This window comes from Macaca thibetana, chromosome 8, assembly GCF_024542745.1.
Source record: "Macaca thibetana thibetana isolate TM-01 chromosome 8, ASM2454274v1, whole genome shotgun sequence".
NCBI lineage: Eukaryota > Metazoa > Chordata > Mammalia > Primates > Cercopithecidae > Macaca > Macaca thibetana.
Window position 1 is genome coordinate 116085756 of NC_065585.1, and position 24050 is coordinate 116109805.

Sequence of the window (24050 nt, forward strand, 5' to 3'; positions counted from 1 at the left end):
TATGATGGCCCCTCAAAATGATTACAATACTAACATCGCTGATCACCGATCACCAGTCACCAACCATAACAGTTATAATCATACTGAAAACGTTTGAAATATTGTGAGAATTACCAAAATGTGAAGAGACACAAAGTGAGCACGTGCTGTTGGAAAAATGGCACCAATATGCTTGCTCATTGTACGGTTGCCACAGATGTTCAATTTGTGAAAAATGAGATATCTGGGAAGTGCAATGAAAGCAAAGTGCAATAAAATGAGGTGTGCCTGTTTGTAGCTGGTGCCCAAGAGGTATTTACAAATGAAGTAGATGAATGAATGAATGGGTTGGCATCCCAAGGGTAAGGAGCTCTTAACTGAGATAAGACAGCCCCACAGCCCCACCTAGGGCTCCTGCATGGGTTGTCACTGCCCCTGAGAGAGAGGCCAGGAATTGGCCCAAACTCTCCTGCCTTCTCCTGCCTTGGGCAGCCACTGACAGTAGGGACAGTGGCGGGATGTGGTAGTCATCTGTGCCGCAGGGCTGGCCGCTGGGAAGCAGGGGATCAAAGGGCTCCAGGCGGACAACCAACAAACGTCCCATGGCACTGTATTGTGTGCCTATGGCTTTGGCAACTAATTACCAGAAATTTAGTGGCGCAAAACAACACAGATTTATTGTCTTATAGTTCTGAAGGGCAGAAGTCTGAAGTGGGTCCAACTGGGCTAAAGTCAAAGTGGCCACAGGGCTGGTTCTCCCTGGAGGCTCCAGAGGAGAACCTGTTCCTTGCCTTCTCCAGCTCCAAGAGGCTGCAGCCTTCCTTGGCCTGCGACCTCCTTCATCCATCACATCTGTCACTCTGACCGTGTGTCTCTTGTCACACACTGCCTCCCTCTTGTTTTATTTATTTATTGTTTTGAGATAGGGTGTCGCTGCTGCCCAGGCTGGAGTGCAGTGGTGTGACCATGGCTCACTGCAGCCTCCACCTCCTAGGCTCAGTCTATCCTCCCACCTCAGCCTTCTGAGCAGCTGGGACTACAGGCACAGGCCACCACATCCAGCTAATTTTTGTATGGTTTTGCCATGATGACCAGGCTGGTCTCAAACTCCTGAGCTCAAGCAATTCACTTGCCTTGGCTTCCCAAAGGGTTGGCATTCTAGATGTGAGTTGCCACACCCAGCCAGTGTTGTCACAGAGATCCCGGTAAGATCAGGACCCCTGACCCCGGGATCTCTGTGACAACACTGGGCCCAGTCTGATAACTGAGCACAATCTCCTAATCTCAAGGTTCTTAACTTTATCACATTTGCAAAGTCTCTTTTGCCATGGAAGGGGGCATGTTTCCAGGTGCCAGGGCTTAGGATGTGGACATCTTTGGGGGCCTTTACTCTCCCTACCGCAGGTACCATCTCTTGGAGCACCAAGACTCTTGTTTTGATTTTCAGTGATTGTTTCTCATTTAAATAAAGAAAATCAGATTAAATAATTAAAGAAACCTTAAGTGCTATTTCTATGACTCATCCATGTTAATCTTAACACAGACGGCAAGGCAACCAGACAAATGATAATAGGAGGGGGGAAAGGAAGGTGTGTCCCCTTTAGCATAACCTCAGTAAGAATTCACTGCCACATCTGGAGACCTGAACTAGGAAATCCCCGCTAGCATCTGGCCAGGTCCCTGGGTGCCCTCTTAGCCCTCTGGTGGTAGCTGATGGGATGAGCCACACAGAACCCACCTGGTGGGGACTCCGTGGACAGACATGACGTTGCCCAGGCAGCCCTTGTGAGCCTCTGATGGAAGCATAAGCAGGAACAGGTGGGGGTGCAGGAGCAAAGCAACAGCCTTTGGCGCTGTCTGGGATAGGACACTCACCTCTGTCCGTGAAGACGACGGCAAGGAAGGCAGGAGATCGTCCACGCTCCCGATGAGCTTCCGCAGGGTAAGCCCCACGTTCTGAGGAGAGAAAGGGGCAGGATGGCTGCCACTCGTGGCTTTTGGAGACAGCCAGGTTTCCCCTGGGGAGAGCTCTCCTGGGGTGGTGCTTGGCCCCATGAGTGGCCTGGGACTCAATTCCCCTGGCCCAGCTTGCTCTAACAGGATCTGCTGGGCCAGCCAACAGGAAGCGCAGTTCTCCTTCCTTCAGGGCAGAGTTGAGCTGCCTCCACCTCCCCGACCCGGCCCTGCTCTCACCTTCACCACCACCACATAGCCCTCGGGAGGCAGCTGACAGAGCTCATTCTTGAGCTCCAGCACAGCCCGCACCAGCTCCATGACATTGAGGTACACCAGGTCATCGGTCCGGTCCAGGTTAGCTGTGGGCTGGATGGACTAAGGGGAAAACACAGGTGGCCAGTGAGTGGAGGAGAGCCAGAGCGTGGCACCATTCTCTCCTGGGCAGGCACTACTGCGGCCACCTCCACCACCAGCCCGATTTGAAAGGACTATTCTCTAGAACAATCATGCCCTGTCCCATGATGCAATGCCCCTGTCCACTTCTGGGGCAGTTTCCAGCCAAGGAACCTTAACAAAATACTAGTGGTAGCCTCACAACAGACTAATAGAACCACCGCCTGGACATAGGGTGCAGGTAGGCTTTTTTTCTTTGAAGAGACAGGGTCTCACTCTGTTGCCCAGCCTGGAGTATAATGGCACAGTCATAGCTCACTGCTGCCTTGATCTTCTGGGCTCAAGCAATCCTCCCGCCTCAGTCTCCTGAGTAGCAGGCATGCCACCAAGTCCAGTTAATTTTTAAAAACAATTTTTAGTAAAGACGGGTTCTTGCTATATTGCCCAGGCTGGTCTTGAATTCCTGGGCTCAAGCAATCCTCCTGCCATGGCCTCCCAGAGTGCTGGGATTAAAGGTATGAGCCACTGCACCTGGCCTGTGCAGAGGGTTTCAAAGTTCCTTGGGTGATTGTAATGGACAGCCAAGGCTGAGAATCACTGTTCCAGAGGAAAGAAAGCCAGCACCACCCCAGATGGATGTAAGAAAAATGGATGCTGGAAACCAAGTGAGGAAGCTCAGAAGAGGGAGGGAACCCACATCCCTTTCCCTGAGGCTGGACCAGGGAGTTCTACTCCAAGTCTGGTAGGGGGATGAAGGGTGGGAGATTGGTTCTTCCTCTTGCTTTTTCATGAATTAGCTGTGTGGCCTTAGGCAAGGCACCCCACCCCACTCCCCCTGCCCCGGGCTTCATCTGTATAATGAGGACACTGCACTGCATTCTGAGAACTGTGAAGCTTTCATAGTCCATGGTCTTCAGTCTTGTGCAACTCTCACTCTCATTTCTTATCAGTTTCAGCGGAGCCAACACATACCTGCGCGCCCAGCCTTGGGGGCTTCTGTGGGGGCCCTGTGAACTCCACTGCAACAAAAAGAACAGCAAGTGGGGGGCAGTTCTCAGCACTCCAACCCTTCCCTTCGTACCTGCTGACATCAAATGAACCCCCTCCCCTCTACCACCAGGAGACCTCAGGGAAATTAACTCTGAATCCAGGAAGCAGGAAGGAGAAAGAACCTCCTGGTCTCTCTGGTTTCACAGTCGTCAGGGACAGCACTGTTGTCCCTTTTATAGGAAGAAAAAGGCAAAGTCCCAGCAAGATGGGGGGATTGCAGTGGTGCCCCAGCTCTGGCTTGGGGTTCCTGCCTGATGGACACAAGGCCTGAGGGACAGTGCTGGGTAATCTGAAGGGAAGAAACCTCTCTCTGAAGCCAGCAGGTGCCTGTGGTGCCCCCGTCCTGGGGAGACAGCAGCTCATGGAGTAAATTTGTGTGGATTCTCTAATGGTTTTCCCGGAGTGTTTGGGGCTGAAGGAAGCAAAATTGCAGCAGAAGCATGCTATTCACTCCCACTTTGAAGAGCAAAGACATACACAAGTCCACTCAGCACACTTTGTTCCATTTTTTTTTTTTTTTTTTTTTTTTTTTTGAGACAGGGCTTGCTCTGTCATCGCGGCTGGAGCACAGTGGCGTGATCACAGCTCACTGTAGCCTCAACCTTCTAGGCTCAGGCAATCCTCCTGCCTCAGCCTCCTGAGCAGCTGGGCTTGCAGGCATGCATCACCATGCCTAATATTCTTAATCTTTTGTAGAGATGAGGTCTTGCTATGTTGCCCAAGCCATCTCAAACTCCTGTGCTCAAGTGATCCTCCCACCTCAGCCTCCCAAAGTGCTGGGATTACAGGTGTGAGCCATCACACCTGGCCTTCTATTCTCACCTCTGCCACCAAAGAGCTCTGCGACCACCCCAGGCAGCTCACACTCCCAGGGCCTTAATTTTCATTTGTAAGATAAGAGAGTGAGCTCAGAAGGGACCCTAAAGTCAGAAGACTTGGGTTCAAATCTGAGCTTTGCTAACTATTAACTGTGTGACTTTGGACAAGTTACTTAACCACCTTGTACCTCAGAAGATAATAAATGGTCCCAGGCCCATGTCTGACTTGTGTCCAGTTCTGTGACTGCTGTCATCCTGCTCCTCCTCAGTGCCACCCCTCCAGGCCCCGGGCTTACTGCTGGCTCTTCCCTCCCTGCCTTCAACAGGGTCTTCCGGAGAGAGCCTGAGGGCTCAGCTGCCCCTCCCACTTTCTCTCCTCTGTCCCTCAGGCCTACAGAAGATGAATCTGAACTGGGAGAGGCAGGTGGCACTGCTTAACTTTCCCCGCAGGAGCCTCTGACAGAGCAGGAAATAAGGAAGAGAGAATTCCCAACTCCTCAAAACTAATGCAGGAGGGGGATGACTTGAGGAGGGGCCTGAGGATGTGGCCGCTGAGAGAGAGATGGGCAGGGCGCTGGACAGGGAGAGGAATGGGGTGGAGGGAGCGGAGGAGAAGCTGGCCCGCCCCACGTGCTCTGAATTAAATCACAGCTGATGCTACAGGAAACGCAGACAGACTCTTCTGCTCCCTGCCCTGGGCGGTGGGCAAGGATGGCGGTTCTGAGCAAGGTGCCAAGCGGAAACCCCCGAAGAAGGGCGGGAACACTCACTGTAGCCGACCTCCTTCTCTGGCGTCTGGAGGAAGGAGGAAAGAGAGCGTGAACGTCACTCATGCGGCTCTGGAGACAACCCCCTCCCCCGTTACCCATTCCCCAGTCCCTCCACTGTGTGTTTAGAGATTACAGCCGTGGGGTCAGGGGTGCTTCTGGGAGCAGCTTGTGACCCAAAGCTACCATTCTGGGAGGCCGAGGGGCCTTGGGGAGGGCCACAGACAGCATTAAGGGTGCAATCACAGGAGACTTCAGGAAAAGGGCCACGTAGGGGTTGGCGGAAAAGGAAAAGACACCCTCCCAACACGGGAAGCCACTGAGGAGGAGCTGGGCAGGCCCGGGGGTAGGAGCAAGGGTGGGGTCCTATGGTGGACGAGGCCTTCCCAGGCCTTGGCATGAAGGAAGAGGCCTCTACTGGTGACTCACCAACGGGGACTTATCATTCATATAAACCATGGGGTCCTGCAGAGGAAGAAACAAGAGCAAAGGACTTAGAATTCTGGAGCTGAAAGCACCAAGAATGCAGGGGACCCTTGCCCCAGCCACCTGGGGAGGTGGAAGAGGACACAGATGGGTGCAGGGCACCGACATCCTTCCTGGGGTGCTCACCAGGGACTTCTCCTCCTGCCTGAGCCACTGGTAGTCCTCCACCATCTGCTTCTGCTGCTTGTCCAGGATTTGTCGCATCTTGATCTTCTCGGCCTCCCACAGCTGCTGGGCCTCTTCTCGGCTGCTGGGTCGGATGAAGTCCTCCTCCTAGGAGGACGACAGAGAGAAGGGAAAGGATGCAATGAGCCCTGCTCTCAGACTCAGGCAGGGACAGTCCTCTGAAGAACCTCATGGCAGCAGCAAGCCTTGGCCCGGCCAGCTGCTTTTTTCTCATAAGTTTGTTCTTAAACCCAGAGCTATATGTGCAGATGGTTACCGGGTATCAACCCGAAGCATACGCCTGTGTTGCAATGTGATACCAAACCCAAGAACCCATATTGCTCAACGTGCGCTGTATTCAAATGATTACATGATCTGCTCATGATATTTTATCAAGTGACTGCTCTACCATTATCTCAGTATTTGTGATGGTTGCTCTCATTTAATAGATTTAAAAAAGAAAACTATTATCTCAATGTTTGTGATGGTTGTTGTCATTTAATAGATTTAAAAAAGAAAACCTATTAAAGTCTATTAAAATCTACTTTAAAATCTACTAAAAGCATCCAAAGGGTTTCCAAGGGGCTGGCTTTGCTTAGTTGGAGAGCATCACACCGTTCTGATGCTATCTCCACCTAAGGACCAAGGTGGCAGGTCTGGAAGCTTTGAGAGACAGGGGTGCTGCCTCTAGCCTCACGGTGTTCAGTCCCACGTGTGTCCATGAATGAGCAGAGCCTGAGAGAACAAGCAACAGCATGCACCCACCAATCATGCCTTCCTATTAAGACATACTCTTTATTAAGATAATAGCTTGGGTTATTTAACTAAATGTTAGGAGAAATGCATGAGCTAAGGGATAAAATAGGAACAAAATTTCATGAAATACAGCACTACAGAGATAAGATAAATGCAATCATAGCTTGAGTTATTTAACCAATGATTAGAAGAAATGCATGAACTAATAGATAACATGAAAAACAAAATTCAAAGAAATATAGTTTGATAGAGATAAGATAAATGTTTCCTCTCCCTAGATCTAGTAATCTAACTCTTGCCTTAACTTACCTCTAGGGCATTGGACCTATTCATAGTTTTAGCTGCTAGTTCCTAAATAGAAAGTATTCCATGTCTTCCTATTTTCCTTCAATCTTCCCCCATGGTTCATTTGTATAAATATCTGCTCAGTGCCTCTAAACTATTTTTCTCTTGTTGTGCAGCACATGGTGACCCTGACCTCCTGGACAGATGGAGGAGGAATATTATTGGCATCCTTTTCATTGCACAAAACCCAGGAGTTGCCTTTGCTAGGGCAGGATTTTTCTGTGACATCTAAGCTGGCAGGTCTCTCAGTTCCTTGCCTTTGAAGTGGCCATTTGCATACAAGTCACTTGCAGAAGATGCTAACAATGATCTCTATCTACTTTTAGCAAGCAATAATCCCTACCAAGCCTCTTAAAAGACTTTCCTCACTAAGCTCTACAAAACACACTTGAATATTACAATATGGTTTAAAAGTGGTTATATTGGGATGTTTTACTTAGTGCACACTGAGCCTCAATTACTAACCTCAATTTCTAATCACACGTTTCCCCACAAGTTAGGTTCCTTGCTGAAATATTCTTTATTCATTAATCTATTCAACAATTATTTATTAAGCAACTACTATGTGGCAGGGCTGGGTGCTGGGAGGACAGTGATTTTAAACTGTGCAATATTCTTGTTCTCATGAGGTTAAGTAAATACTAGTAAGACCAGGGCTCCTCAACGTAAGCACTGTTGACATTTGGAACCAGACAAGTCTTTATTTCCAGGACAATTTCCTGTACATTGTAGGATGCTGAGCAGCATCTCTGGTCTCCCCACAATATATGCCTATAGCACCTCCCCAGTTGTAACAAAAATGCCTCCAGACATTGTCAAATGTCCTCTGAGAGGGAAAACAACTTAGCTGAGAACCACTGAGCTAGACTTTATTTTAGGAAAACAGATTCCAGCATTTAAGAGTATTTTATAATCATGGAATTGATAAAAATGAAATAGGTTTTGTTGATCAGAGGCTGATACTCCAAAATGAGGACATTTTAAGGCCATAAAAATCCCCAGTTAAATGTCAACACCTGCAGACACAATGGCATGGCTGCCCCAGGCTGTTGACAAATAGTGACAAACAGGAACTCAGTGTCAAAAGTTCCAAATATAGAGCTAGGGATTTCTGGATGTGAGAAAAATGTATGGGTTAAGGAAGAATATGGTACCAGTACTCTTCATATCAGTATGGTACTTAATATACTGGTTAAGTACCAGTGGGATGCGTTACTAGAATCAAGAAAATTCTACAAGCATTTATAAGTATTTGTAAGTTTATAAGTGTTGAGAGAAGATTCCACCACTAAAATGCCTAGCATGCCCCAGGCCTGATCATACCATGTATTTTAACAAACACAGATTAGGAGACATCCTGATGCCTTCCAATTTCATAATAAAACTCAAGGAGAAAAATGAACACTTAAAAAATGGAATCTCTTTGAGGCTGGTTTTGCCGAAATGCGTCTCCAATATTCTTATTAGATAATGGATACTTACATTGCTAATTACATTCTATTCCTAAAAGGAATTGGGTACTCATGGTGTTTTAAAATGACTCTTGTAAGTCGTGACACCTTCCATAATTTGGCTATGACCCATCTGTTGGCCTTATTTCAACATCCACAAGTACCCTTCCTGTTGTAGTCCAACAGTTCTTGCACTTGTCCTGTGGTTTCCCACCACTCAGTCTTGGCTCCTACTGAAGCCTCTGCCTCTTCTATTTCCTGAATCTCAGTTTCCTCCTGTCCACATCTTTCCCATCTTTCAAGGCCCAGCTTTTAAATAGAAGCTGGAAAGGGTTATCCTCCTCTCTGAACTCCCACTTTGTGATACCCACGACCTTCTGGCTTGCATCACAGGTAAGTGTGTACCTGGCCTGATCCTTCTGGTCGACTGTAAGCGCTTTGAAAGCAGAGCCTCCCTCCTTCAGCACCGAGGACAGCGTCCACCAGTCACAGCAAGCCGTACTGTTTATTGAATTGTATTATTTTTATTTTTATTTTTATTTTATTTTATTTATTTTTTTGAGACAGAGTTTTGCTCTGTTGCCCAGGCTGGAGTGCAGTGGTGTGATCTCAGCTCACTGCAACCTCTGCCTCCCGGGTTCAAGTGTTCTCCTGCCTCAGTCTCCCGAGTAGCTAGGATTACAGGTGCACACTACCACACCTGACTAATTTTTTGTATTTTTAGTAGAGACGGGGTTTCACCATGATGGTCAGGCTGGCCTCAAACTCCCGACATCAAGTGATCCACCCACCTTGGCCTCCCAAAATGCTGGGATTACAGGCATGAGCCACCGTGCCCAGCCTTGAATTGTATAATTTTTGTGAGGTCTTCAAGAGAGAGACTGCTGCCATCCCAATGCTGGTATGGCATCCCACAGACTCCCTGATGAGTCAGGCTATAGAGCCACTCAGTAGAAAAGTTGTTTTTCTGGGAAAACCACCTCTGAATTTTTGTTAAATGCTTCCAAATGCTTTGTGAGGAGCCTATTATACCTTCTCAGCATTCTACCTGGAAGAGACTTTCTCAGTGTTTCTCATCTGTGTCATAAAATGGAGCTTATATTTTTAACTTTTTTGGGTTTGTTTATTTAAAGACATGCTCATTATGTTCTTTTCGGCAGATTTTCCTTATGGCAATTACTTCTAAAGCCCTGATACAAAAGGTCTTTTTTCCTACTACATAATCTCTTTATGGAACTGAACAAGGTCCTTGTGGAGAAGCAGAAATTGGATAAAGGCAATGCTACCCATCAAATGTGCAAATAGCTTCATTCTAAAATAACACAATTTAAAGCAAAACTTACTAAAACAATCAATTATGAATAGAGAGTCAAAGGCAGGCGGGTGGAGGAACTGAACACGGCCTAAATTATAGCACATGCTTAAAAATGCAGTTTTATTATTGTTAAGCACATGCAAAGACAGAAATTGGTTAAGTTAATATAAAAGAGAAACACGAGGTAGGTCAGAGGAAAATTTATTTCACAAAAAATCTTAGTGCCTGGAATTCTAAGTTATCATGCTCATTTCAAAATTCTACTAAATTAAGCATAATGGCACGAAAGTAATATCAGCATACTTGCCTGTATCTTCCAAATATGTTATGATAAACGTCTAATTTTTTCAAAAAAAAAGTTTAGTCATGTTCAGTGAGCCTGAAATACTATGCATGTATGCAGAGTTAGAGCTAAAATAAGTGTTTTAGTTGGTTTAGTAACATAGATTAAGTGTTCATGACAACTGACCACCAGGGGCCATTTGTATGGAAGAAGGTGGTTGGTGACCAGTGGGCATCTGGTTATAAGCAAAAGTGTCTTTTTCACACAAGACTTGACAATCAGAAGCCAGCCATGAAGCACTCGGGGCTTCACCAGCAGTTAACAACACCCAGTGACAAAGAGCTAACAAGAGAGGTGGCTTAGGCCCCTGCTTTAGCCAGTTAATGAGCCTGTATTCCCACTAACCCTAAACTCCTCACCCAGCAGCAACCTGAACGAAAGCAGAAGGGAAAAAAGCCACAAGGAAGCCTTTCCTTTGACTGAGGAGAGATTTCATACCCAAAGCCATCAGGTAGGAAGGATCCTTTACTCAAGCACCACTAAGCTGTGCTGTGCCCTGCCTAGGAGCCTCCATGCTGCCACGGATCTCCCTACCCCTGGGGCTCAGGAGAGGGAGAGATTTGTATATCTCTAGCCATAGCACCAGCATGGCCAAGGGCAGGTTAGGTCCAGCTGGTGTCCTCCAGAGCAGGGCCTGGTGTGGCCGCCAGCCTCTGATGTGTTTGCAAAAGGAAGGAAGTCAGAGAGTTCCTGCTTGGTGGCCTGACTGGTGCAGGGGAGCAGGGAGGGCCCTCCTGAGCTGAGGACGTGGGGTTTCCAGTGTCCCCGGCCACCTCCCTCCAGCAGCCTCCTCAGTCCGGGCAGGGACCAGCATGCAGAGCCCTCTTACCCGCATGCTGTGGCGTTTGAAGACATTGTGCCGGTGGAGAGGTGGGGTGTGCAGTGAGTTAACGGGAGATGGATACTCCATAGGGCTGGTGAGCGTAGGAGAGCTGGCACACAGACCCTCAGGGACCTATTCAGGAAAAGCAAAGAAGCACAAGGCACGGGACAAAGCGAGAAGGTGGACAATTAGCTGCTACAAACATGAGCACAAAGAAACCACACATGAGCACCATGGGGGATAGGGCTTGCTCTCCAGGAGTTAATAAAGAACATGACGTGGGCCTTCCATTGCTCCGAGAGAGATGGTGGAGCAGCGTGGCCTCTCATTCATCCAACATTCCCCTATGATGCTCTGCACACAGTGGGGTCCACGCTGGTTACTGACCCACTGAGACCAGGGTTCCTCCCTCAGGACTCTTTCAAAAACAGTTATGTTTCAGTTGCATGACAAACTGACTGATGTGGTTAACACACCGATTTATAGAGATATGTATGAATTATTTTTAAAAAATTCAGACAGGCTCTTGCTCTGTTGCTCAGGCTGGGATACGGTGGTATGATCATAGCTCACTGCAGCCTTAAACTCTTGGCCTCAAGCGATCCTCCTGCCTCAGCCTCCCACATAGCTGGGACTACAGATGCATGCCACCATGGCTGCCTTGAATTTTTTTTTAATTAAAAAATAATTATATCACAATTTTATTATTCTTTGCTTTTAGAGATGGGGTCTCACTATATTGCCCAGGCTGGTCCCAAACTCCTGAGCTCAATCAATCCTCCCATCTCACCCTCCTTAGTAGCCAGGACTACAGGTGTGTGCCACCCCACCTAACTCTCTGTTTTAAATATCACATATGGGTATATTTCTTTTTTTTTTTTTTTTCCAGAACATGTTTCCATCTTCTGAATCAAGCTTTCTCTTCACATGAAGAGGATTTATCTATTAGTCCTTAGATGGTCTTGTTTCGGCACTCAGGCATTTCCTTGAGAACAGATACAGGACCATGGGACACCACCTTTCTATAAAGGGCACCAACTAAATGGACATTATTTCTAGTGGTTGAGGGGATTGGTTTTTGAGCAGTGACTCTCAGCTGGGGGATGCAAGAGAAGAAATAAGAGGAGACTGTACTCCCTCTCTCCTAGAGGCAAGAGAGACACAGAACAGAGACGTTCAGGGTCAGGGACCCATAGCCTGGGAAAGAGTCATGGTTGGGGATAATGGAGCTGGGAGAAAGCTCAGGTAAAACCCTGCTGTCTCTTCAGTGGCCACCCAGGTTCTGGATGGGGCCTCTTTGGGGAGACCCATGGAGCCACTCCATTTGCTGGGGAATATTCCCGGGGATTCCTTTTGGGAAGGAGGCCTGGGAGGCCTTATATGTGGGGAGAGAGCAGCAGGCAGGCACACAAAGCAGCAGACGCTGTAGACAGAGGGATGGGGCTTAAGGCAGGTCTCAGCTGAGCACAGCCTGGGAGACCAGTATTTTAATTCTTGTGATCTGAGTCTGCATTCTGTTCTGGATGCCAAAGAAAAGTAAACCTAGGCAATCTCCATCACCCAAGTGAGTGACAGCTGCTCCTCTAAGGCACAAGAATGGAGTTTCAGGAAGGACCTGGATGAGAGGCAGACCTGAAGTTCCCATCATCTGGTTCTATCTTTACCTGGAACTGCAGCTTCGGAGCCAGGAGGTTGGTTTGCTGAGGGAGTCTGTACTTAGGTCGGCTGGGCTGGAGAGAGAACACAGATGGGTCAGTCTCTGTCCCTCTCCTTGAGTGAACACAACTCACTAAGGGGAACATCAGGTCAAAGACACCTCAGACTTGTTCTGAAGGAAGGAAAGTTGAGGGACAAAGCTGTCATAAAACTCCTTTTGCATCCATTTATTGAGCACTGATTATCTACTGAGTGGTGGAGGGTACAAAGAAGCCACCTCGCTGCCCTCCTGGGGCTATGGCTAATTGGAGGGTTAATGATCGGTACATTGTTGCCTCCCTATATGTGGGAGCACCCGCCAAGTCAGAGCTCCAGAGCACAGGCATGCAGAGGTAGGAGCTCACCAGGGGCTTGGGCACTCACAGAAGCCACATGGAGGAGATGAACACTGAGCCAGGCCTGAGGGGAGGGGTGGGACACGCCAGGTAAGAGGGACAAGTGAGAAAAGGCCTTAGATGGGATCAGACATTGTTATGGACTGAATATTTGTCCTCCTTTTCGATCTGCATGTTGAAGCCTGAACCCCCAATGTGATAGCATTAAGGAAGTGCAGGTTTTTGGAGGTAATTAGGGTTCGATGAGGTTATGATGATGGAGCCCATGATAGGATTAGTGCCCTCATAAGAAGAAAAAGAAAGATGACTCTGTGTCTGCCAGGTGAAAACATAGTGAGAAGGTGGTTGTCTGTAAGCCAGGCAGAGAGCCCTCACAAGAAACCAACGCCTTGATCTTGGACTTCCCAGCCTCCAGAACTGTGAGAGATAAACATCTGTTGTTTAAGCCACTTGGTCTGTGGTCCTTTTGTTGCAGCAGCTCCAGTTGACTAGGACAGGCATGGCCTCTCAGACTTACCCACCTAATGGCAGCAGGGCCCTGGTTCCTGAGCTCAGGGTGGCCATGGGGGATATAGATGTAGGGACTGGACCTAAAAGACCCAGGATACTTCCCATCCATGTGTCCTCATGGGGATCTCATTTGTTCCTAAGAAAACACCTAGAAGACAAGCCCAGCCTCTCAGGGAACACTTTTGAGGAATGATTCTTGACCCACAAGGTGGCTGCTATCTCTAAGTCCACCTGCCAGAGCACTGATGTGACACACTGATAGTGATGGTGGATGCCGGGTGAAGGACTGAGAGAGGGCTGTAGGGGGCATTCTGCCTGTGCAGTAAGGGGGGCAAGGATCAGCCAGGGACCTGGGTCTGCTTTGACTCACAGGATCAATGAGGCCACGGCTTGGCTTACCTTGGGTGGGGGTTCCTGGAAGGCTGTGGGCTCCAAGATTTTAGGGGTTCGGTAGCGAGCATTCCTCTCTTGCTCCATGGCAATGTCCTTCTCCATCTGATAAATGTCACTGCAGTGAGTCAGGTCAGATAAGGAGAGAAACAAGGTCAAAGTGAGACGCTCCTTGGGGCTCCTCTTTGTACTCCGTGGAAGCCCAGAGAGGCCTGGGCAAGGCTGCTAGGTCCCATTTCTGTTTCCATCTCCACTGCAGAGTGGCCTGGGGAGAGCCCCCTGAGACAGGCTTGGATATGGGCCCTGAGGCCACACTGAAGTTGGGAGGATCACAGGAATAGATCCAAGGTGGAAAAGCATCCTTGTTGAGCCAGTCCCAGTCCAAACATGCAGTAGGAGCCTGACTGCAGCCCCATTCCCCAGGCCTTGTGCCCTCCTGGGCTTGTGATTGGCACCAAACCCTTATGTAGATTTCCAAAGTCCCAGCCAACTTCATGGCCCTGGCCTAGAATCTACATCTCCTGTTTCTCATGAAACATCCTCCAACGCATCCCTGGTGTGTGCTAATGAGGCATGTGGGTTCACTCCCAGGCTAGCCATGTGCATGCCTCTAACCTTTCTTACCCAATCCAGTGTTCCTAACCTGGAATCACAGACCCCAGAGGACTCTGGAATTATTACTGCCCATGAATCCACATGTTCATATGGGTAGCAAGTATTATATACTACTGAATGTGTGACACTTAATACTATATTTTCAAGTGTGTATGTATTTTAAAGTACATTATATAGCCCACTATATTTTGTTCAGCAAAAGATTTTAAAAATATAATTATTGTTACACAGAGACACTCAAAATTTGAATTAGAAGGGTCTTTCCTCCCTGGAACGATTAGCAAACACTGATCAAATCCCTTCTGAACTCTAAGGAGGAAGTGTCAGGTGGTGGCCTGAGGAAGCAACCTGGGGTCTTCTGAGTTTTTTGGTGTTTTCCAGACCACACCAGAAACCAGCTCCCACCTCCACTTGTGGCGGGGGCCTGGCCGGTGCCTTTGATGGGAACATCTCTCAGCCCAGGAGATCATGGGAACACCTCTCAGTTCAGGAGATGACGGGAACACCTCTCAGCCCAGGGGATGACGGGAACACCTCTCAGCCCAGGGGATGACGGGAACACCTCTCAGCCCAGGGGATGACGGGAACACCTCTCAGCCCAGGGGATGACGGGAACACCTCTCAGCCCAGGGGATGACGGGAACACCTCTCAGCCCAGGGGATGACGGGAACACCTCTCAGCCCAGGGGATGACGGGAACACCTCTCAGCCCAGGGGATGACGGGAACACCTCTCAGCCCAGGGGATGACGGGAACACCTCTCAGCCCAGGGGATGACGGGAACACCTCTCAGCCCAGGGGATGACGGGAACACCTCTCAGCCCAGGGGATGACGGGAACACCTCTCAGCCCAGGGGATGAAGGGAACACCTCTCAGCCCAGGGGATGAAGGGAACACCTCTCAGCCCAGGGGATGACGGGAACCCCTCTCAGCCCAGGGGATGACGGGAACCCCTCTCAGCCCAGGGGATGAAGGGAACCCCTCTCAGCCCAGGGGATGATGGGAACACCTCTCAGCCCAGGAGAGGCGCCTGCACAGCTCCCTGTGGCTCTCAAGGCCTCAGAGTGAATCAGAACCCCCAGCTCCATCCCCCCAGGGCTTTTACCCTCCCAAATTACATCTTTCAAATACTTTTATCCTGCAGCCCTTTGGCTTCTCAAACCTCCCATACAAGGGACCAACAGAGGAGTCTAGAATTAACTGGGAGGCTCACTGAAGGGATAGACAGGAACAGAGAGGCCTTTTAAGCCAGAGGTTTTGCAGATGATGTTGAAGGCCCTGCCCTACAGAAAACATGCAGGGTCACCCCCAGTGCCCCTGGCCTGGGCATTGCTGGCATCCCCTGGGGTGCCTCCCCACCAGGCAGTTTTCAGGGGCTGTTTTCTTGCCCTAAAATTGAACAAGACAACATGTTGACTACAGTATTTAAAAATCACAATATCTCAAGTCAATTGAGTTCCAGACTCCCTAAAGTTGGGTTCAGCAAATGAGCCCAGAGGGCAAATCTGGCCTCTCATCCATTTTTGTATGACCCCAAATGAAGAATGATTTTCACATGGTTTCAATGACTGAAAAAACTAAAAGACAAAAAATATTTTATGACACATGAAAATTATTTGAAATTCAAATTTCAGCATCCGAAATGACATTTCACTGGAGCTCAGCTACACTCATTCATTGATGTATTGTCTATGGCTGTTTTTGAGCAGCCATAGTTAAGAGAGTTAGCAGTTCTGGCAGAGACTTGCATAAACTGCAAAGCCCCAAATATTTACTATTTGGCCCTTTATAGAAAATGCTTACTGACTCCTACCCCAGAGGAAGCCAAAAGAAGTCAGATCTCCCGCAGGAGGGCTAATGGCAGGCTTGCCACCAAGAAAACTGGAGGACCCTGAACCTCCGAAACAGATGACCTTCTTCCCCAGTGACCTCCCCAGACCTAGGGAATCATGGCTCCTAGGCACCGACGGGTCGTCAGGTCCCTTATCCCCCATTCAGAAGGGAGAGGTGGCCCCTGGGTCATAGTCTTGAATAACAGGTCAAAGATCACTCCCTTCCTTGCTATCTGGGAGGAAAGATCAAAGTGGAGAGACGAGGCGAGAGGAAAGCAGGTGGGATGCCTCAATACCACAAAGAGCACAGGCACTTCAATGAGAGTCTGGCTCAGGCTTCTAAGTCTAACCTAGAAAATATTTTCTGAGCACATCCTATGAACAAGGCTCTGTGCTCTGTGTTGACAGATGCCCAGATAAGCCAGGCTTCCCCAGGGCCGCCTTATCTCTAAGCTCATATCTGACAGTGAACCTGGCTTCAGCCTCCCGTCCTTGACCCTGGCCTGTCTCATTTAGGGAGATGTCGTGCAAATGTCTCTGTCTGCTGGTCTTGCTCCCTGGTGCAGCCGGGTGGGCCCCCAGCCCCCAGCCCCCAGCCCACACTCCATGCTTACCTGAGGCTGCACACTAGCTCGGTGAAGCGGGGCCGGTCACTGGGGTCGTAGTCCCAGCAGCGGGTCATGAGGGTATAAAGGACTGGTGGACAGAGGTCGGGCTTGGGCAGCCGGTCCCCTTTCTCCAGCACCCCGATGACATCCTTGTTCTCCAGCCAGAAGAACGGCTGCTTCCCAAAGCTCAGGATCTCCCACATGCACACGGCTGGGGTGGAAGGGAGCGTCAGGTCCCGGGTGGGGAGACCAGTCCCTCCCACCCAGGAGCACTGTCACCATTAGTGCTCGGTCTTGACCAGAAGCAGCTCCTGTGGTCCTTCCTCCCCCTCCAGCACCGTGGGGTCCTGCCCACCATGGTGGTCCGCTGGAGGGACAAGTGACCTACATCTGCAGTAAATGACCTAAGACTTTGCTCCCTAGACCCCTGTCAGGGTACTGCAGGATCAACAGGTGGCAGTCATGGCATGTCATTGGGACCACAAGTGTCTTCTCTTAGGAGGGAGGGGAGCCACTGCTTAGTAAAGCTGGAATTGGAAGCCTCGCACCAACGCTTGGTGCCTGTGTGATTGTGGGCAGGCTCCTGACTCACCTGAACCTCAGTTTTCTTAACCGGAAAATGAGAGTAATAATAATATTCTACAGGGCTGACTGCGGGAGAACTAAGTGAGATGGTCGGCAGGAGGTGTTCCCTAAGGAGCTGTCTCTCTACACCTGCCTTTGCTCTCTCCCCTTCCTGCACCTCTCTCAGAACCAGTCACAGAGTTCCATCTTAGTTTCTGGGGCTGGTAGGTGGAGCACACACGTCACAAGAACCTCTTCCAGGAGGATGAGCCTGCACAGCCCAGGCCAGTCCTTAGCCTGGGTCACCCCCCTTCCTACCCCTACTGGCCTCCCTCACTCTGAGACTTCTCAGGGGCCACAGCAAAATTGAACCCTGGGAACGGGAGGTGGAGGTCAGACCCTGCTCCCTGCACCCACCCCCTTAGCTTGGTTCAGAGGTGAGAATCTGAACTCTTTTTCATACCCTCCCAAATCAGCACTCACCAAACATCCAGACATCACTGGCTGTCGTGAAGCGTCGGAAGTTAATGGACTCTGGGGACATCCATTTGATGGGGAGACGAGTCACAGAGGCTTTGGGTGGGCAAAGAGGTTAATTTTTAGGGAAGAAAGATCAGAATTATCCAGAAATACATCCTACTTTCTGAAGACCCTTAGGCTGGGCTGTCCAACTGTAGACTTCCTTCTTCTAGAATTTTTGGCTTCAGCGACCCCTCCAAGGCCAAAGCAGAGGCTGGGAAGTCCTCCTCACCTTTGTAATAGTCCTCATCCTCAATGTACCGGGAAAGACCAAAGTCCCCCAGCTTCACACACTCAGGGGAGGCCACCAGGATGTTCCGGACAGCAATGTCCCTGGAAATAGGGCATCAAAACCAGGATGAGTCACTGCCCACCCCCATGGGAGCAGGAACACTCAGAGAGACGGACAGACAGATTGAAAAAGAGACCAAGAGTGTAAGCCAGGGACTCAGCCTCCAGAGCAGAACTGGGCAGCTTCTGTGGGTCACTGTCTCCCCCGAGTGGTCTTGCTATAGCACAGCTCAGGTACGAGCCCAGCTGGCCCCTCTGCACCCCAACATGCACAGGTGCTTTGCCATCTCCTTCCCTCTTGCTGTCGGGTTCTGTCTCCCATCACCCCTTCATGCATCTCCAGCTTGAAGCCTGGCTCAGATTCCTGGCATCAGCTATACTCCACTTCTGTGCTGTTGCCTACACTGTCCCCCATGCCAGGGAGGCTGTCACCTGGTGATTCTTTAAGGATAAACTCCAACCACTTCCCTGAACACAGGTATTCTCTCTCATCTGCGTTTCCACAGTACGGGTTAGGCCTTTGGTATAGCAGGAGTGGCAGCGGCGGCACAGCTAACTCTGATGGGGCACTTAGGATACTAGGATCGCACGAGAGCTTCACACACCATGAGTCATGACATAGAGACCCTCAGACCCCCCTGGTGCAGGGGAGGAGACCGGACCCAGGGAGCTGAAGGAACTTGCCCAAGCAGGTCACCGGTGGAAAAGGGTGTTGCCCAGGTAGGCTACTCCAGAGCTGAGCTCTCTCTCCTCCCAGGAGACGCACCACTGACTCAGTTTACCCTGTGTTCTTGCCATCACTCCCAACCCCAAACTAGTTTGCCTGCTTGCTTCTCACAGGCAGGCTCCACTTTCTAGTGTTTGTTTTATAGTTGAAATGATGACTTAAAAGCACGGCAACTTCAAATGAACAAACCAAAGAAACGAATCTATCCTCCCACCACCTTTGTCCTGACAATTGATTTCTCTAGTTTGACCCTCATGCTAGAAGGTAAGCTTCACAAGGAAAAGGAGTTTTGCTTGTTTTCAATGCGACTTTGTCCCAGAGCCTAGGTCAGTGCCTGGCACTGAGAGGTGTTCCATAGTGCTTGTTGGACGGATAAATGAATGAACAAACGAACGAACAAATGAATGAATGCACGTTTTTATCCCCTGATGTGGCTTTCCATAGAATCAGGCACAAGGCCACAGAGCCAATGTCAATGGTTGGTAATGTCCAACCACTAACTCTCTCGGGGGTCAGGCTCTCATGGCAGGGAATGGGAACAAAGCCAGGTAGAACAGCGGCCAACTCCTGGGCGCGGTGGCTCAAGCCTGTAATCCCAGCACTTTGGGAGGCCGAGACGGGCGGATCACGAGGTCAGGAGATCGAGACCATCCTGGCTAACATGGTGAAACCCCATCTCTACTAAAAATACAAGAAAATTAGCCGGGCGAGGTGGCGGGCACCTGTAGTCCCAGCTACATGGGACGCTGAGGCAGGAGAATGGCGTAATGCAGTGAGCTGAGATCCGGCCACTGCACTCCAGCCCGGGCGACAGAGCAAGACTCCGTCTCAAAAAAAAAAAAAAAAAAAAAAAACAGGGGCCAACTCTGCCACAGCCACAGGGAGGCTTGGACTCGGCAGGCCAGGGGTGCCAGGAACCAGGATGGTGTTCAGGTCAGGACCTCAGGATTTTTCTGGCCCTGCTCCAGCCCAGTCCCTTCTTCCTGGGCCACGTGCCACCAAGCCGGTGAGCTGGAGGTGAGTGAGCTCTAAGGAAGGTTGGGGGCCATTTCCTGGCACTCCCAGGGGAGGGGCTAGAAGGTCTTGAGCTATAGACAGACACCTCAGACTTCAGAGTTACTCCTAACAACCCCATGAGGTACATACAGTACCTGCAACTTTACAGATTAGGAGACAGAGTCAGAGAGGTTGCTCAAGTGCTCGAAGCTGCTGGCACAGGCAGGGCCAATGCTGGGATTCCAACACTGCTCTGTGTCACCCACAAACCCTGCTTCTACCCAGATGCCTTGAGGATCCGGTGAAGGCCTGGCTTCCACACCGCTGGCCACCCCCTCCACCCCTACCTGTGCACGCAGTTGATGCTCTCCAGGTAGGCCATGGCTTTGCAAATCTGCAGCGAGTATAGCACGAGGGTGAGCACCTTCAGGGAATTCTTGTTCCGCTCCAGGTAGTGGCCCAGCTGCGGGAATGGGGAGGTGCCATCAAGACCCCTGGTTGGTCCCGGCACGGAGCCAGGGGGCCAGGGTGCTGGCAGCTCCTGACCCTTCCCTGGGGGTGGCAGGAGACAAACCCAAAGCTGGCAAAATGTTCCAGCAATTTCCTTGACAAACAGGGCCTCTGGCTTGTTCCAGCTGAATACAGAAGCCAGGAAGCTGGGAGGCATGGGCTGTGCTCTGAATGCCCCCCAATGCTGCAGCTCAGGGGTCACCGCAGAGTCCCTCTTCTACCACCTCCAGCTCACCTCCCCGTAGGGATACAATTCCATGATGATCCAGGTGGGCTCCTCTTCAATGATGCCGATCAGCCTCACGATGTGCGGGTGGTCGAGGTTCTTCATGATCACTGCAGTCGGGGGGCAAGACGGACGGGCGGGGCGGCTCAGAGGTCCAATTCAGAAAAGGCCTTTGCTCTTCCAGCAAGGGGAACGGGGACCCCTCCTCCAACATGGTCCCTGCACTGCTCACCCCTCCCTTCCCAGGTCCAAGCCCCTCCCATCTTGGAGGCCTGGTTGGTCTCAGGGGTCCCTACCTGCCTCGCTCATGAACTTCTCCTTGTTGTCCAGAGTGCAGTCTTTCTTGCAGGTCTTGACAGCTACGTTGATTTTCTCCCCTTTCTGTAACAAGAGTGTGTTCAGGACCCCTTGGTCCAGCCCAGCGCTCAGCAGAATGTTCCCTCCTGGCCTCCCCATGGCCTCCTGCAGACTTTGCCACCAGCCAAGGTCCTTTTCTCCTACGTCTCTCTTCTTCTCCCCTTTGTCTTCCTCTCCTCTCCTTCCCCACTCCCCTTCTTCTTGATCAGGGTCTGTTAGAACTGAAAAGGGCTTTAGTGGTCAGATGAGTCAAGCCGCTCTTGACTCATCCATCCAGATGAGGACACTGAGACTGAGGGGCTGTGTGACCTACCCAAAGCCAGAAGCACCTGCAGGCAATTATCAGGCGTGGAGGCTGGGCCGTTTTCTTTCTCTCTCTTTATCGTTGGATTTTACATTCTTGCTGCCTCTTTCTTTTTTCCCCTGGGCCTGCTAGAATCGTGACCACAGTGGTCAGCCTTGCCCTCCCCCGTCACTGGCCTTGACACTAACTCCAGATCCTGCCTCGCCTTTTCTCAGAACTGTCTTTATCCTGCCGCCCCCTTTGTATTCTCCCACCAAGAATCAGTGACCCTTCTCCAGGTTCTCCCTGTATCTCCATCCCTGGTATTTTGCTACCCTTCTTGAAAATGACTCTTGACTCCATCATTCTTTGAGTATTTAATAAATACCATCGTGCCCAGTGGACAAGGGGCCCTTAGAGACAAGGGGCCCCAAGTGGATGAAGGCTGTGCCAACTCCAACCTGCTCAGATTCAAGCTCTGTCTCACCCTACCGACACATGGAAAAGGAGTGTCAGGGAAGATCCTGGAACTCACGTGATTTGTGTAGACACCTTCATAGACCTCCCCAAAAAAGCCTTCCCCAAGAATACGATTCAGGACCACATCTTCACGGGCAATGCCATACTGTGAACCTGCACAGATGGAGAAAACAGTCGCAGATCACAGAGATCGGTGGTGCCCCGCAGGGAACCTGAGTGTCTGCAGGCTCCAAAGGCAGGCGTCACCAGATCTGTAACACCTCAGCCAAGATCCAGGGGCTGGGCTGGGGAAATGGGGGTCTAGAGTGTTCCACTGTCTCAGGGAAGAGCCATCCCGCTGCTCCCTCTGAAGGCTGGGTCCCAGATCCAAGTTATTAGAATCCCCACGCAGCTCCATGGGCACACAAAAGGGCAATCAGTATAGGGAGAAAAAAAAAACATCTCAGCTTTCAAATCCACGGCATCTCAGGTTTGCCACTGTCTAAGCCTAGCACGAAGGGAGGATAAAGGAGGAAAAGAACATTCCCTGTGGTGTCACCAGAGTCCTTGCCGTGTCATTTCACAGGGCCTTGACTGCAGTCGCTGTGGCGGGGTTGACAACCTACCTCCAGGCCTTCGCAGGGTTTCGTCGGGAATCTCTGCGTAGATGTCTGACTCTGGAATGACAGGAAGAAGCGCAGACGTGGACAAGATGCCCTTGGTGGGCACTGCCAGGAATCAGGTGTGAGGCTCCCCGGTGGAGACCAGTGGAGACCAAGGGGATAGGAGGAAAAGCCAGGCAGGTCCCGGGCTCCCAACCCAGGTTTTAGAGTGGCCACAGAGCCGAGGGCACCTTGGCTGAACTCCCTGCTCTCTGCTTCCCAACTTGCATTGTTTAGGGCAAGTTGGTTAATCTCCCTTAATCTCAGTTTCCCCTTCTATGAAATGAATACTGGGGGATGCTGTAAAGATTGAATCAAATAATACCTGTTGCATGTTTAATACCACTAAGGACTAGATGTTTGTGTACCTCTCAAACTCCTTTGTTGAAGCCCTAACTCCCAATGCGATGGGATTAGGAGGTGGGGCCTTTGGGAGGCGGTGCAGTCCTGAGTGTGAGGCCCGCATAATGGGATCCGTGCCCTTATAAGCAGAAGAAGAGAGGCCAGAACTCTCTCTTCATCACGTGAGCCCACAGTGAAAGGACAGTTATCTGCAAATGAGGATTAAAGCCCTCACCAGATGCAGACTCAGCCAGCACCTTGATCTTGGACTTCCAGCCTCTAGAACTGTGAGCAATAAAGTATCTGGTTTTAAGCCACACAGTCTACGGTATTTTGTTACGGCAGGCCAAGCTGCCTAAGATAAACATGGTGCCATGTACTAAGTACTCAGTACACACTAGTGATTACTATTCATGAATTTTTTTTTTGAGATGTAATCTTGCTGGGTTGACACGCTGGAGTGCAGTGGTGCGATCTCAGCTCACTGTAACCTCTGCCTCCTAGGTTCAAGCTATTTTCCTGTCTCAGTCGCCCAAGTAGCTGGGACTACAGGCACATGCCACCATGCCCATACAATTTTTGTATATTTAGTAGAGATGGGGTGTCACCATGTTGGTCAGGATGGTCTCGATTTTTTGACATCATGCTCCACCCACCTTGGCCTCCCAAAGTGCTGGGATTACAGGCGTGAGCCACTGCACCCAGCCACAATTCATGATATTTTAAAGCCATCATTGAGAAGTTACGGGGGAGGATCGTTTTCCTGTAACTTGGAGGACACCCTCGGCAATGTCATGAGAGCAGGCAGCGGGGAGCAAGCAGACGGGAGGCAACTGGAGCAGGTGGAGGATGCAGCAGGCAGCTCACCTATGCTGCAGCTCTCTGAGAAGTGGGACCGCCGGGCCTCCAGGTTTCTGTAGGAGGTGAGAGGGCAGAAGCCAGGTGAGCTCAGAGTCCAGTAATGCTCCCCTGGGTAGCCTCAGCCCGCCCTCTCCTCCTGCCCCCTGGGGAGAAGTAGTCTGTCCAGATTAGCAATGACCTGGGAGCACAGCCAAGGCTGCCAGGGGCTGGAGTTGGGGGACAGCAGCAACCCCCCAGCACAACACCAGGTGGCCTGAAGGCAAAGAAATATTCCTGCAGGTATTTACTGGGAGGGAAAGATCATCTTTTTTCAGGGTTCTCCTGGGCCTGAAAACCAGAAACTATGGAGGTGGGGACTCCCAGTTTCTTCTTCCTCTTAGTAGCACAGGCTAAGCTCAGGGCCCTGTCCTCTGTACCCCACTGTACTCACAGCATGGGGATCTGGGGCAGGCTGTTCCGCTTCTCGCCATCTAGGAAGAGAGGAAGAAGGAGGAGGTTGGAGCTGGGGACACAGGGGCCTAAGTGGGTGACTGACCTCCTCACTATTCCTAAAAGGGACTCTCCTCCCACCCCAGCCCCTGATTCCATTCTCTTCCAGC

General features: G+C 50.4%; 2 protein-coding genes across 5 annotated transcripts in view; both read right to left on the reverse strand.

Moving 5' to 3' along the window:
• EPHX2 (epoxide hydrolase 2) overlaps positions 1–24050 on the reverse strand; it is a 163921-nt gene that overhangs the window by 92464 nt on the left and 47407 nt on the right. The window lies entirely within an intron of this gene.
• PTK2B (protein tyrosine kinase 2 beta) overlaps positions 1–24050 on the reverse strand; it is a 135878-nt gene that overhangs the window by 3009 nt on the left and 108819 nt on the right. For 2 of the 4 annotated variants that reach the window (XM_050802426.1, XM_050802427.1), the window contains 19 exons: positions 23882–23921; positions 23458–23504; positions 22213–22263; positions 21663–21760; positions 20784–20868; positions 20497–20597; positions 20099–20214; positions 17970–18070; positions 17702–17791; positions 16661–16865; positions 13608–13716; positions 12312–12377; positions 10654–10779; positions 5576–5722; positions 5393–5428; positions 4967–4991; positions 3301–3347; positions 2173–2310; positions 1855–1935 (listed from right to left, as the gene is read on the reverse strand). In XM_050802426.1, coding sequence (XP_050658383.1) covers positions 1855–1935; positions 2173–2310; positions 3301–3347; positions 4967–4991; positions 5393–5428; positions 5576–5722; positions 10654–10779; positions 12312–12377; positions 13608–13716; positions 16661–16865; positions 17702–17791; positions 17970–18070; positions 20099–20214; positions 20497–20597; positions 20784–20868; positions 21663–21760; positions 22213–22263; positions 23458–23504; positions 23882–23921 — 1709 coding nt within the window. The remainder of the gene's footprint in view (positions 1–1854; positions 1936–2172; positions 2311–3300; positions 3348–4966; positions 4992–5392; positions 5429–5575; positions 5723–10653; positions 10780–12311; positions 12378–13607; positions 13717–16660; positions 16866–17701; positions 17792–17969; positions 18071–20098; positions 20215–20496; positions 20598–20783; positions 20869–21662; positions 21761–22212; positions 22264–23457; positions 23505–23881; positions 23922–24050) is intronic. The other 2 variants (XM_050802428.1, XM_050802429.1) reach the window with 1 other exon arrangement.